The 13,072-nt window shown below is 45.1% G+C and overlaps 1 protein-coding gene across 5 annotated transcripts in view; it reads left to right on the top strand.

Moving 5' to 3' along the window:
* The window catches only part of LOC121442593 (OTU domain-containing protein 5), a 30,772-nt gene extending 19,361 nt beyond the window's left edge, over positions 1 to 11,411 (top strand). For 3 of the 5 annotated variants that reach the window (XM_041644188.1, XM_041644189.1, XM_041644186.1), the window contains 7 exons: positions 3,111 to 3,175; positions 3,262 to 3,418; positions 3,517 to 3,665; positions 8,174 to 8,377; positions 9,702 to 9,903; positions 9,986 to 10,099; positions 10,372 to 11,411. In XM_041644188.1, the coding sequence (XP_041500122.1) occupies positions 3,111 to 3,175; positions 3,262 to 3,418; positions 3,517 to 3,665; positions 8,174 to 8,377; positions 9,702 to 9,903; positions 9,986 to 10,099; positions 10,372 to 10,496 (1,016 nt within the window). In that variant the 3' untranslated portion in view covers positions 10,497 to 11,411. The remainder of the gene's footprint in view (positions 1 to 3,110; positions 3,176 to 3,261; positions 3,419 to 3,516; positions 3,666 to 8,173; positions 8,378 to 9,701; positions 9,904 to 9,985; positions 10,100 to 10,371) is intronic. The other 2 variants (XM_041644190.1, XM_041644187.1) reach the window with 1 other exon arrangement.
* Positions 11,412 to 13,072: the final 1,661 nt, after the last annotated feature.

Raw genomic sequence — 13,072 nt, 5'->3', positions numbered from 1 at the left:
AAACCAGGTGCATATGGCCAAGTGCAGTGTTAGCAAGAGAAGTTTCAGTTTCTGTCAAAACAGTTTCTCTGAATTCCCCCTTTATTTGTGGTTCCAGTGGGCCACTCTTTCTCCTTCCTTGGTCCACCCCACATGCTAATCTGGGAGGAGGAGGAATTTTCCTAAGGACAGAATTGGTAGGACTAGAAAATTAGAGAAGCTAATTCATGTTATGATATGCTTTGCCTATAACATCGAAGAAAAATTTTTCCTCTTGATGGGGAGGTACTGTGTCTATTTCCTTGGAATAGAGATGCATATTTTATTACACGTTAATAATTACAAAGTTAAGGTATACACTGGGTATGGTGTTATATACTTATAATCCCAGCACTTGGAGGCCAAAGAAGGAGGATTGTTGTAAGGTTGAGGCTAGCGAGGTTGTTCCTTACAAAAGCTGGGATGAGTCTATAAGTACTATAACTTGCCTGTACCTAAGGGCCCTACACATAAAGCGAGTATTGCTAGTTTGGTAGGAATTTGGTTGTCAAAGTTTTGAACAAAGGCACTGAATTCTGTAAAGAGAGCTAGCGGTGCTTGTAATTGAAGGGATACCCCTCCTTTTCTGCATTTGGGGCTTTCCTCTGGTGGAGGAAGTGCAACAGAAATGAGGAAGGGCTTAATAAGCAATTCTCTCAACACTCTCCCTGACTGGTGGATAGCTTGCAGTATAATAGGAGTTGCAATGGCTTGCCTGATTTTTTTTTTGTTTTTTTGAGACAGGGTCTCTACATAGATCTAGCTGTCCTGAAACTCATTTTGTAGACCAGGCTGGCCTGGAGCACCTGTTTTCTTGACCACTGCTTGTGTTACAGATAGTTGACAAACCTTCTCTTGTAGTCCCATCCCCATACTGGAGATTGAACCTAGCACCCATGTTCTCCCACAGAGATATATTCCCAGCCCTCTATAGTCTTTATAATACCATTTTAAGTGGAAGAAGAGTTACTGTCCCCACTTTATGAATTTCAACCCAGAAATGAAAGACCTTGTCCAGTGCCACACAGCTAAGAGGTGACATGAACTTTCTGCCAGAAAAAGACAAGATAAAAGACCCCGTCGTGTACCCCCCAAATCTGGCATCTAGCTCTGGCAAAGAGAGATCCCTTCTGTAGGAGATACATAGTCCCCGTTATCTCAGTTCAGCTCATGGAGCCTGGTAGCCCACCCCTATTTAACCCTTTCACTCCCATCTTAGTTCCTGTTTATGGCAGCTGCAGACTGTACTGCCTCCAAGCTCAGCCTACAGAAATAGCTCCTCCAGCAGCCCAAGCAGCCACAGCAGCCTCTGTGGTCCTGGCTTCTAAGAAAGGCAGCAGCAGCTCCCAACCCCCACCCCCAGCTTGTATGCAGGACATGTGACTTGCTGGAAGTGCTGGGGAGGGGAGTGTGGCCACAGAAGCCACATCCTTGTTTACATCAGTGAAGGGGCTACCCCTTCCTGCCTTCACAGACCCTTCTCCTCCACCCCTCAGGTATCTTCACCTCTAGGATGAGTTGAGGCTGTTGTAGCTGCCCACTTTTCTTTTTCAGTGCAGCCTTTGTTTCCGTACCATACAGAACCCTCATGGAGGGAATCAGAAGGCAGTGAAGACCTGCTGGCAAGTCTTCAGAGAAAAGACTGGCCTGACTGGTGGGCACGCTCCCATTTCTAGCATCCCTGAGCCCCAGGGGCATCCCATCAGTGTGGTGAACCTCTGGGGAAACACAGGGAAATTCCCTTTTTCAAGGCAGCTAGTGAAAGTCAGGCTTGCCTTATCTTCAGACCCACGTTATGGGAGAAGAGACTCCTGTTTCTGTGCTTCAGTCTATATGGCTGCTCAGCAGACTATATTCAATTTCTTTTGCTATACCAGGTCCTGAGCTGGCAGTGCACTTAGGTGTGAGCTGCCCTCTACTTTCAGTAGAGGCCTTGTGTAATCAGTCTGTGTACACCTTTGATGAATTGAATAATAGAGGGATTCTACCACTTTATACTTATTGTCCACTAGAGACCTGCCAGGTCATACCTGTCTGGTAGCCAGAGAGTCAAGCCAGAGAACTAACCTACTAGTTATTATTTGGCAGAGTAAGTATTTTTTCTTCCTTTTCTTCTGGTTAAGATTCTAATCGTAGCTGGGTGATAGTATTGTACACTTTTAATCCCAGCATTCAAAAGGCAGAGACAGGTGGATCTCTGTGAGTTCAAGTCCAGCCTGGTTTACAAAGAGTTCCAGGACAGCCAGGACTACAGATGGGGAAACCCTATCTTGAAAAACAAAACAAAAAGATTCTAATCATGGTGGAGCATGGTGGTTTTTATGCTTTTTGTGGTAGTGGTGGTAGGCATTGAATGTAGGGTTTGGTTTGGTTTGATTTGAAATGGAGTCTAGTGATCTAGGTTGTCTTTGACCTTGGCAATTCTCTTGACTCAGCCTTGTTTATAGGTGTGCACTAACCTCCTTTGTACTTGTAATTTACAAAGGCCAGTTTACTTTTTGAGGAAACCTCTAGTTTGACATTGTCACTTTAAAACCTTTTGTTACTATATTTTCATTTCTTGGTGGGTATGGAGATTGTGGTGGCATGCCACAGGGCATATGGTCATAGGACAATTTAAGGGAATTGGTTCTCTCCTTCAACTATGTGAGTCTCACGTGTCAGGACTTTATTCAGAGTCATCTTGCTGGCCATTGACTGTGCTATACTTATACATCCCTATACTCTCTCATTCTTCATGATTGTCTAACCTGGTTTCTTTTTTTTTTTCCTGAGAGAGTCTCATGAATTTACATTGTAGATGAAGATAATCTGATCATCCCACTTCCATATCCTGAGGGCTGGGATGAAAGACGTGGCACCGCCACACCTGGTTTATGTGTGCAAGTTCAGCACATCTTCAGACCTTGCTTGCCATTTACCACCACCCCATTACAGCACACAAAAGACCTCTCCGGGCTTGGTGTAGAAAAGGGACTTTCCCTAGTCCCTCAGCCCGTCTTTCCACTAATGAATGATGTTCTGTGACTCAGAACTCTTGTGATGACAGCTGTAACTCCATCCTTTCCTTTCTTTTGTCCCCGCACCCCCAGCTGACCAGGTGTATGGAGACCAGGACATGCATGAGGTTGTACGAAAACATTGCATGGACTATCTGGTGAGATCCTGGGGAGGCCTTGGGACAGGAGGAGGGTAGGAGGATCTCCTTTGTATACAGACCTTAATTTTTAATTCCTTCTACAGATGAAGAATGCTGACTACTTCTCCAACTATGTCACAGAAGACTTCACAACCTATATCAATCGCAAGAGGAAAAACAACTGCCATGGTAACCACATTGAGATGCAGGCTATGGCAGAGATGTACAACCGTCCTGTGGAGGTGTATCAATACAGCACAGGTACTTCTGTAGTGGGTAGATGAGGGACTAATGGTGCTTCATCAGAGCCAACCATACTGGGTCTCCTGTGGATGCTCCCTCCTTCTCTTTCTCTGCAGAACCTATCAACACATTCCATGGGATCCATCAAAATGAAGATGAACCCATCCGTGTCAGCTACCACCGGAATATCCACTATAATTCAGTGGTGAATCCTAACAAGGCCACTATTGGTGTAGGGCTCGGCCTGCCATCATTTAAACCAGGGGTAAGTGGGTCCCTGTGCCATGGGTATTTTACAGAGTGTTGGTTCTGCCCTTAGCCCACAAAATGTCCTCTCTCCTCTTTGAGTCTCTCCTTAAGTCTCACCTGTATATAAAATTAGTTACTGTTGATCAGAACTCATTCTATGGTTTTGATTTGCCTGTCCATGAGTTGGCTCACTCATCTTATGCTTATTGAGAGTGGCCTCTTAGGATACCTTGTCCTGGGTAGCCAGGCTTGCACAACTTCATAGTAGTTAGAGACAGTTGGGGTCACGGTCCTGGTGTGTAGCCTTGACCCACATACAGCTTACTAGAATGGACCCTGAGGCAGATTGTATAGGTGGGGCCAATACTGAAAACACTTCCCATAGGCCTGAGACCTAGTAAGTGTCAGAAGATGGCATTTCATTTCCCCCCATCTCCTGGCAGAAATCATTCATTCTCATAGTCTCTTTCCTCTCATCTTCCCTATTCTTTCCTCCCTCCTTTCATCCTGTCCCTTGACCTTCCTTCTCCCACTTCTCCTAGATTGCTTTTCCTATTCCTAACCCTCCTTCCTCTCCTCCCCACCCCCTCTCCTCCTTACCCCCCTCTCCTCCCCACCCCCTCTCCTCCCTCTTTTCTGTCTTCACTCTATCCCCTCCTGGGGATTTTGAAATCCTCTATTCAAGTCTCACTTCCTTCGAACAGAAGGTGGTCCTGCCTCATCTTAAGAAACACACTAGCATTAACATACCCTCCAACCCTGGGGTTGGGGGAACCTGTTTTGCTTTTTAATAAATTGTAGAAAAGGTTTAGATTTGCAGAATGATTGTGAGACTATTAACGTTTCCACATGCCACATTATGATGAACGTTAATGGAGCACACTTGTCGTCATTAACAAATCAGTATTGATACATTAAGTAAAGACCACGCTTTATTCACATTTCCTCAGTTTCCTCCTGGTGAACCTTTTCTGTCCCAGGACACTATCTAACATTTAATTGTTCCCTTTGACTTCTTCTGGCTTTAACAAATTTTAAAGAATTTCATTGTTTTTTTTTTATTTGTGGACCCATTGTATAGTTTTGTCTATTCTAGAATGCTATATATTGGGAATTATGCAATATGTATGTAGCTTTACCAAAATGACCCCCCCACTCACACTTAATACTATTTAAGATTCATCTATAACTTTTCCTGGGTTGACTTTCCTTTTTTTAAAAAAAATGGAATGTTTAAAAGTTTCTCTAATTAATAGAATTAATTGTTGAAATTTTTTTACATTTATCTATTTCAGGTAGGGGTGTATGAAGGTCAAAGAACAACTTGTAGGAGTCAGTTATGCCTATGAGGTTTAAACTCACTCAGGTCATCAGGCTTGGCACAAGTGCCCTTACTCCCAGAACTATCTTGCCAACCTTCAGAATTGTTTTCTCATTACACAGAGTTTCCATCTAGTTCCTTCCTCCCAAGCCACAGAGACTCTGGTACATTTCTTATAGTGTTTGACGCAGTGGTAATACATTCCTATTAAGTTCCTGCCTCATTCCTTACTCTTGTTTTGATGACTTTGGGAATTTTTTATTATTTTTGTTGACTTTGGGAATTTAAAGGAGTACCATTTAAAGGTATTACAGGGAAATACTCTTTCTGAATGTTGTTATTATTTAAACCCAGATTTTGGGTTTGGGGAGGGAAAGCACTAAGATTAAGTGCCGTTCTCAGAACGATATATCGAGTGTATTTTAGGAATAAGATCGTGACTGTTGATGTTGTCTTTGATCATCTGACAGAAGTAGGATTAAGTTTCCCACCTTTTGAATACTGTATTGTTAATGAAGGAAATCACACTTAAGGAATGAGGATTATAGCTATCTCCCTGAATTTATGTTAACCTAAACACAGAGTTACTGCTGATGTCTCCAGTTAAAATTTCTCCATCACAGGCCTCGTTCTTGCCCCCTTTCCAGTTTTGAGTAAAATTCCCACTTTAAAGTTGAGAAAACTTTACCCACCACCCACCACTCATTTACATATACATCTATAAACTGGGGCAGACTCATTAACTGGACCCCCTGGAGTCCAGTGATAAGCCCAGTTCTTTTTATATTTAGAGTTACTGAGTCTATTCATTTCCTGAGTGCCTGAGGCCACCACCTGCTTGTCCTTGCATACATTTGTAAGGTGGTTTTTGTCCCTGGGAGCCTCACTTCTTATCTGATCTTTAAAAGGCGATTAGCATACATTAAGGATTAGTCTTTGTTTTGTAAAGTTCCTTGGGTTTTGACAGAGGCGTTACAACAAAGTGCATCTATTTTAGGCCCCTAATCATTCAAATAGTTTTAGCCCCTGAATGTTCCCCACTCTTTCCCCTTCAGCGACTGATTCTTTATTGACTCTGTTTTTCCCTATTTCAGAAAGTCACGTAATTGGAATCATAGTATGTAGCCTTTTCAAATGCTGCTTTCAGGTAGCAGTATGCATTAAACTTCCATGTTTTTTCATGGCTTGTTAGCTATTTTCTTATCTCTGTTCCATTTGTGGAGGCACACGGTTTGTTTAATCATTCACCTATTGAAAGATATCCTTGGTTGCTTCCAGGTTTAGATGATTATTAATAAAGCTTCTGCAAACTGCTGTGTGCAGGTTTTTGTGGGAACTTAAATTTTATGTTTAGTTGTATTACAACTTGAAGCAGGATTTCAGAATTTAAAAACTATACTATGATTTGTAAGGAACTGCTAGGCTTTGTATGAAGTGGACTGATTTTGTGTGTGTGTGTGTGTTTATCACAATGAATGAAAGTTCACTTTCCCAGGAATTGATCTTCCTACTTGTTAAGTTGGGAGCGTAGACCCCAGCCCCTTGCATCTATCCCAGCCCCCAGGCCTGAGAGTTGTATTGATCTGGACTCCAAATCCCAGCAGGCCAGGTCCTGACCCCCCCAGGTCCTGACCCACTCCCACAGATTATTTAAGTGAACTCCCAAAAGAGGAACACGTGGTCTCTTTTCTTTCCTTCTGGTGGTCCTTTTTGTGGCGTCCTGGTTCCCCCTGGGGCCACCTGAGAGTGAAGGACTCCCATTAAACCTGGATATTTTTTAATTTGGCTTGTTTTGATTTGGCTTGATTGAGAATTTGCATCAGCAGAGAGTTCATGTTAGGAAAAATTCCTAACACTACTTTTTTGTATTTTAGCCATTTTTGAAAGTTTTAGGTTTATTTGAATTGGTAACAATGTGTTGAACATTGTTTTAGTGCTCTACCCCTGAGCTATACCCAGCCTGAGTGTCTCTTAACATGTCCACTTACCATCTCTGTATCTTTCTCTGTGGTTAGATTGCTTACCTACTTTCATTTTTGTCATTTTGCAGTGCTGGGAATTGAATCCATGTTTTGTTGTTGTTGTTGTGTTTCAATACAGGGTTTCTCTGTGTTTTTGAAGCCTGTCCTAGAACTCACTCTGTAGACCAGGCTGGCCTCAATCTAACATTTCCATACATACATTCACCCTAGTATGCTACATGACAGAAAAATATGTTGTACATGCATTTATGTATTTGTGTGTGTGTGTGTGTGTGTGTGTGTGTGTGTGTGTGAGGAGGGGGGGAGGGAAAGAGAGAGGCTTGCTAGGGCATGGTGGAACGTGCCTCAAATCCTAGTACTCCAGAGGCAGAGAAAGGAGAATTGTGAATTCAAAGCTAATCTGGACTGCATACCAAAGCCATTGTTTTTGGGGAAAAAGAACATTAACTAAAACTTTATGAAGCAGTATTTACACTTAATCCCTGAAATATACTTTGATGTTCTCTATTATTTCATTAGTGTCACATCGCTGGATGTGGTGGCTCACGCCTGTAATCCCAGCACTTGGGAGGCTGAAGCAGGAGGATTGCCATGAATTCCAGGCCAGCTTGGCCTACATAGTGAGTTCAAGATCAGACTGGGCCATGTAGCAAGACCCTGTCTCAACAAACAAACAAATAATGCTGTAGTGTCTTAAAACTTGGCATGAAGTTCTCTCATACAGTGTCCTAGCACCCACACCATGCCGATACTGACCCTCCATCCCCTCACATAGCCACACCCAGCCTCATATATGCTTGACTCCTGCCTCCACTCCATGTCTGTCTGTACAGTTCACTTCTCTGTTCATCTCTTTCCTTTGCCCTGTGAATATTTGAGAAAGGCTTCAGCATTGTGAAATAGAGCCGTTACTAGGTGAGGCTTCTTTATATTAAGGCCTAGACTGAAGAGCCCCTTTAATCCCCAGACTTAGTGCTTCGCTTGAGGTGTCTTGGGGTTGGGCCAGCATTTCTGACCATAGGAATTCAGAATGTCAGGTCTTATAATCTAGGCCTGCTTTCCTCCAGTTACCAATCTGTACAATCTGCTGAGGAGTACTTTGTAAAAATAACTTTTCTTGTGTTGTTTTTACTAAGGCCTGTAAGCCTACCTTCCTGAGCCCATTCAGGCTCTTGCCCAGGTTCAGAGCATCACCCCACATCCCTGTTCCTCTCCTGGCAGTTTGCAGAACAGTCCCTGATGAAGAATGCCATAAAGACATCAGAGGAATCATGGATTGAACAACAAATGTTGGAAGACAAGAAACGAGCTACAGACTGGGAGGCCACAAATGAGGCCATAGAGGAGCAGGTGGCTCGAGAATCCTACCTGCAATGGCTGAGGGATCAGGAGAAACAGGCCCGCCAGGTCCGGGGACCCAGCCAGGTGGGTCATGGACTCTGTGACTGGCCTGACCAAGACCTGTTACTTCTTATCTTTTGGCCCCTAATGAACAGGGATAAAATATGGGAGAGGGAAGCTCCCAGCCCCATCGGTTACTCATCTCGTCTTTAGTCTTGGCATCGTACCTTGGAACTCTCAACACTTGCTTTTAAGAAGTAAAGGAGAGCAGCTTTTAAGAAACAAAGGAGAGCAGCCACCACTGCTGGTGGCACAAAGGAACAATGGGTAGCTACAAAGAGACCAGCTTTTTTTTTGGAAACCCTTTGCATGCTGCCTTCTGTACTGAGGATGTAAAACCTTTTCCTTCACTGCCTTCAATGATCCTGTCTGTCGAGGAAGACAAGGCATTGTGGTGGGGCCAGTGACCCTGGCTGTACAAAACCAGGAGGAGTGGTGGTTTTAACCAGTTGCTTTATTAGGGTGGGGAGGGGGAAGGCAGGCATCTGAGGAGGATTAGACGTTTGCAAGAGCTAAATAATCTGTTCAGCAAGTATTTATTGTAGGCCTGTGCCAGGAAGCTGGAGGTCCTATTCCTAGTGTAGCAGGATATGTTTGTGGCCCTAGCAGGCAAGATCTCTGTCCTTAGGCTGCTCGCTTTTTCAAAGTGAAATAAAATAATCATAATGAATAAATTAGTTGGAGGTATGGTAGATGAAAAATGGACAGTTGGTACAGGGGAAGAATGAGACTTGAGTGGGGCTGGTTTGAGTTTGCAGTATTAAACAGTTACAAGGTAGACCTCATCAGATGAGATGAGAAAGGGCTGTGTTAGTTGAGTATGTGAACAGAGCAAAGCCTGGGGTGGGGGCGCCATACTTGGTATAACTCAGACATAGCCTGGAGCTGAACAGAATGTATTGGGTGAAATCAAGGCAGTGGGACTAGGTTGGATAGGGGCTTGTGAACTCTGGAGAAGACTGATTTTACTCTGAATGAGGCAGAAACAGTGAAAAGGAAAAAGGATTGGATGTGAGTTAGGACGTAGCAAGATCACCTGACTACTGAGTAAAACAGTCTAAGCTAGAAAGCAAGGGTAGAAGTAGGAGACCAGTGAGGAGCAGCCTACTGGGTAGTTCATGGTGAAGGTACTGTGGTTGTGGTGTGGGGTCAGGATCTCTTGAAAAAAGAGTAGTGATTTTTCTCAGTAGCCTCCAAAGATTCGGTAGTGGTTAGGACTTTGCCTCTATTCCATTGCGGCACATTAAAGCTGTACTGTAGCCAGGACTCTGGAAGGGGTCTAAGCACTCTGGCACAGGAGGATCATAGCTGGGGTAGGTCCTTATCACGTTTTCCTTCCCTACTGCAGCCCCGGAAAGCCAGTGCCACATGCAGTTCAGCCACAGCTGCAGCCTCCAGTGGCCTGGAGGAATGGACTAGTCGGTCTCCAAGGCAACGAAGTTCAGCCTCGTCACCCGAGCACCCTGAACTGCATGCTGAGCTAGGCATTAAGCCCCCTTCCCCAAGCACTGTGTTAGCTCTTGCCAAACCTCCTTCACCCTGTGCACCAGGTCAGTGACTTGCTCTCAGGGTGCCTGCTTGGGCTAAGGCTCTGCTTGGTGGGCCCTACCTCAGACTGTTCATCTGCCTCAGGTACAAGCAGTCAGTTCTCATCAGGGGCTGACCGGGCCACATCTCCCCTAGTGTCCCTCTACCCTGCTCTGGAGTGCCGGGCCCTCATCCAGCAGATGTCCCCCTCTGCCTTTGGTAAGCCTCCTTAGGGGATGGGCCAGCTGGAAGCTGGGAGAGCCTGGAGGATTTTTGAAGCTCCTGGGCATCTTCCCAAATGAGAGGCATGAGGGAAAATTTCAGGCCCAAAAGGTTTTCTCCACAGGGTTCTAGTGGGGTTTCACAGAGTTAAGGGAGCCGATGAGTGATTGGGACCTGGGTGGATTTTCCAGAGCCAGGGATTAGATAGGCATGAGGGAGAATGGGCTGAGGACCCCAGTCATCATTGTCCTCTTCTCTCTCCTGCCCAGCAGGTCTGAACGATTGGGATGATGACGAGATCTTAGCATCGGTGCTGGCAGTGTCCCAACAGGAATACCTAGACAGTATGAAGAAAAACAAAGTGCACAGAGACCCACCCCCAGACAAGAGTTGATGGAGACCCAGGGACTGGACACAATCCCCTGACCCCCACCCCTCCACTCCTGCCCTTTGATGCCACCCAGCCTTCTTTGGCTTTCTTCCCTCTTGGCTTCCTTCGTTCATTTCCTTATCCTTCTTTTCCACTCCCCTCTGGCTGGCCCACTTATGCGCTCCATCCATCTCATCCCTGCCACCACCACACTGGTCTCTGCCAGCTGATGTGCTCTGTTGCCCCCCTGCACAGCACCATCTCAGCATTCCACAGGGGACTCTGGAAAGGGTGCCGAAGGTAGGCGAGAGGCACACAGAGACAGACCATGTGGCATCCAGGCAGCCCCCGAAAAGAGAGACACTGAGACAAAGGGAGTCTTCTGCTCGCCCTTCCCTACAGATCAGAAAACTTGCCGCACCTCTGCCATAGTGGTGACAGGAAAGGCGGGAGTGGGAAATTTTCCTTCCTAGTACCCCAAAAATCTGAGCCTTCCATATTAAATTTTTCTTTATAAAATGTACTTTTATCTTATAAAATCAAGAACTGTGTTCGTGGCAACACTGGCTCCTTGACGATGGTATCTCCGGTTTGGAGACAGTCAAGCTGGCCATGGGGCATGGTGGGCAGGCAAAGAGTTGAATTTCTGCTGTCTTCTGGCCTCCAGCTCTTTGGAGGGGTTGAGGATATGAGCCAGAGGAACGTGGCAGGGTTGCAGTGGCAGACTGGCTTTGGACAATGAACCCTGACCTTGCTGCAGGGACTTTGCTGACCTTTGGACTCCTGAGGTGGGGTTATCTTTGGAGATCATGGCTGCTACTCAAGATTTGAGTTTAGGGAGTTGGAGCAGCCTCCACAGGTGGGGCGCCTGTGCCCTGCAGGTGTTGACAAGATCCACCATCTGTAATGTCCTTGGCACAATAAAACCAAATGTCAGTTTCCCTGAGCAACTCTGTTCTGTATGGGGCAGGGGTGGATGGGCCTCTGGGAAGCACAGAGTTTGGCTTGCCCTGAGTTCTACTTGTTCTCCAGTAGGTGCTGTCTGTAGGCTGGGGTTCATCTTTGATCTGTTTATTAAATTAACTTCTTGCCAGGTGCAATGTATGTAGAGCCTAGGTAGTTGAAACTAACGTAGGCCACATAACCAGGATTCTGTTTAACAGAACCAGCAACAAGAAACCTCTTCTAGAACTGGGTCACGCCTTTGATCCCAGCACTGGGGAGTCAGAGGCAGGTGGATCTATGACTTTCAGGCCAGCCTGATCTACATAGTAGAGTTGCAGGCTGGCCGGGCTACACAATGAGATGCTTTTCTCAAAAATCATAAACTTCCTCAGTAGCAAATCTACTTTGAAGCCCTTACTCCCACCTAACCAAATTTCTAAATGGGAGCCTAGGGATAATTATGGACTGTGTTTGAGCTAAAGGCCATGACTAAATTTTGTTTGAATTTCCACTCTCAACCTTAATGTTCATTCTTGTGATAATCTATGAAGAAATAAAAACAGTTGATAACAAGCTATGTGAGTTTAGTGAAAGTGACCAGAGGTGGCCTCTGCCTGACTGGGTTTCATAAGCTGGAGAATGAAGTGGCTAAATCCTTTTTTATTGTTTTCTTCCAAATTCTATTGACACCTCTGTCCATCCCTCCTAGGGTTTGTAAAGCCCAGGTTGAGAAGGCTGGCTGACCTTCAGATTTTCTCAAAACAGTATTCTCCCCAGCATGCCTCAGTGGGGTCCTTGCAGAAGGCTGTGTGTGGTGGCCCCACAGGTGAGGGTATGGTTTGCCCAGTGGGCGGCTGCAGGGTATCTGAAATACATGGTCAAGCATGAGCACGCCAAGGAGGTTGATTTAAAATCTATCTGCATTTTCTAGCTGTGTGGCTTTGGGCTCTCTTTGAGTTTAAAGTGCCCCATCTGCAACTACAGGGGTGATTAATGTCTGCTACCTCATGCTCTCTGATTTGTGAGTATTGACAGAGAATGTGTATGGTCAATAATGTACTACTGGGCACAGTACCTGGTACATTCTTAGAGCACAAATGTTGGGGTTATTAACAGACTTGGGGTGGGGGTATTACCGTATTTTGTAAGTTTGTACCATTTGGCCTCAGCCTGCCTCTTGCTATTCTTGGCTTTTTCTTGCAATTTGCTCTAACCTATCTTCAGCTACCAACCTTATTTGTCTTTTAAGACAGAGGGGTCACCTGAGAAACCCCTGTGTGATCGATCTCATTCACATTTTCACTTCTGTCTACAACTATCCCCAATAACTGTACTATAAATAAACTTCTGGGCTGGGGCTGTGATGCTTACTTATCTTGTTTGTGTGTGTCTTAAGATCTACCCCTGCACTAAAGCCTGTCAGGCTCACAGTAAAACACCTAGTAATGTTGAATGAGTTAAGGAAAATGACATGTAACTATTGTGCTTTGTGTGTATTGTCTGTCCTGTGACCACAGTGAATCTACCACTTCGGAGTATTTCAGTGTCTCTCACTGAGTGTATGTGTCTGTGTCCAATGAGGGCTTGTTTCCAGGTGTGTCAGATGGTGACTGAGTACGGGACTCTGCCTATGACAGTTTGTGTCTGGTATCTGA

Source organism: Microtus oregoni, unplaced genomic scaffold, assembly GCF_018167655.1.
Source record: "Microtus oregoni isolate MIOR12 unplaced genomic scaffold, Mior012 000092F_001, whole genome shotgun sequence".
In the NCBI taxonomy this organism is placed as follows: domain Eukaryota; kingdom Metazoa; phylum Chordata; class Mammalia; order Rodentia; family Cricetidae; genus Microtus; species Microtus oregoni.
Note: the sequence above shows the minus strand (reverse complement) of the source record. Positions and strands in the feature narration are given on the sequence as shown.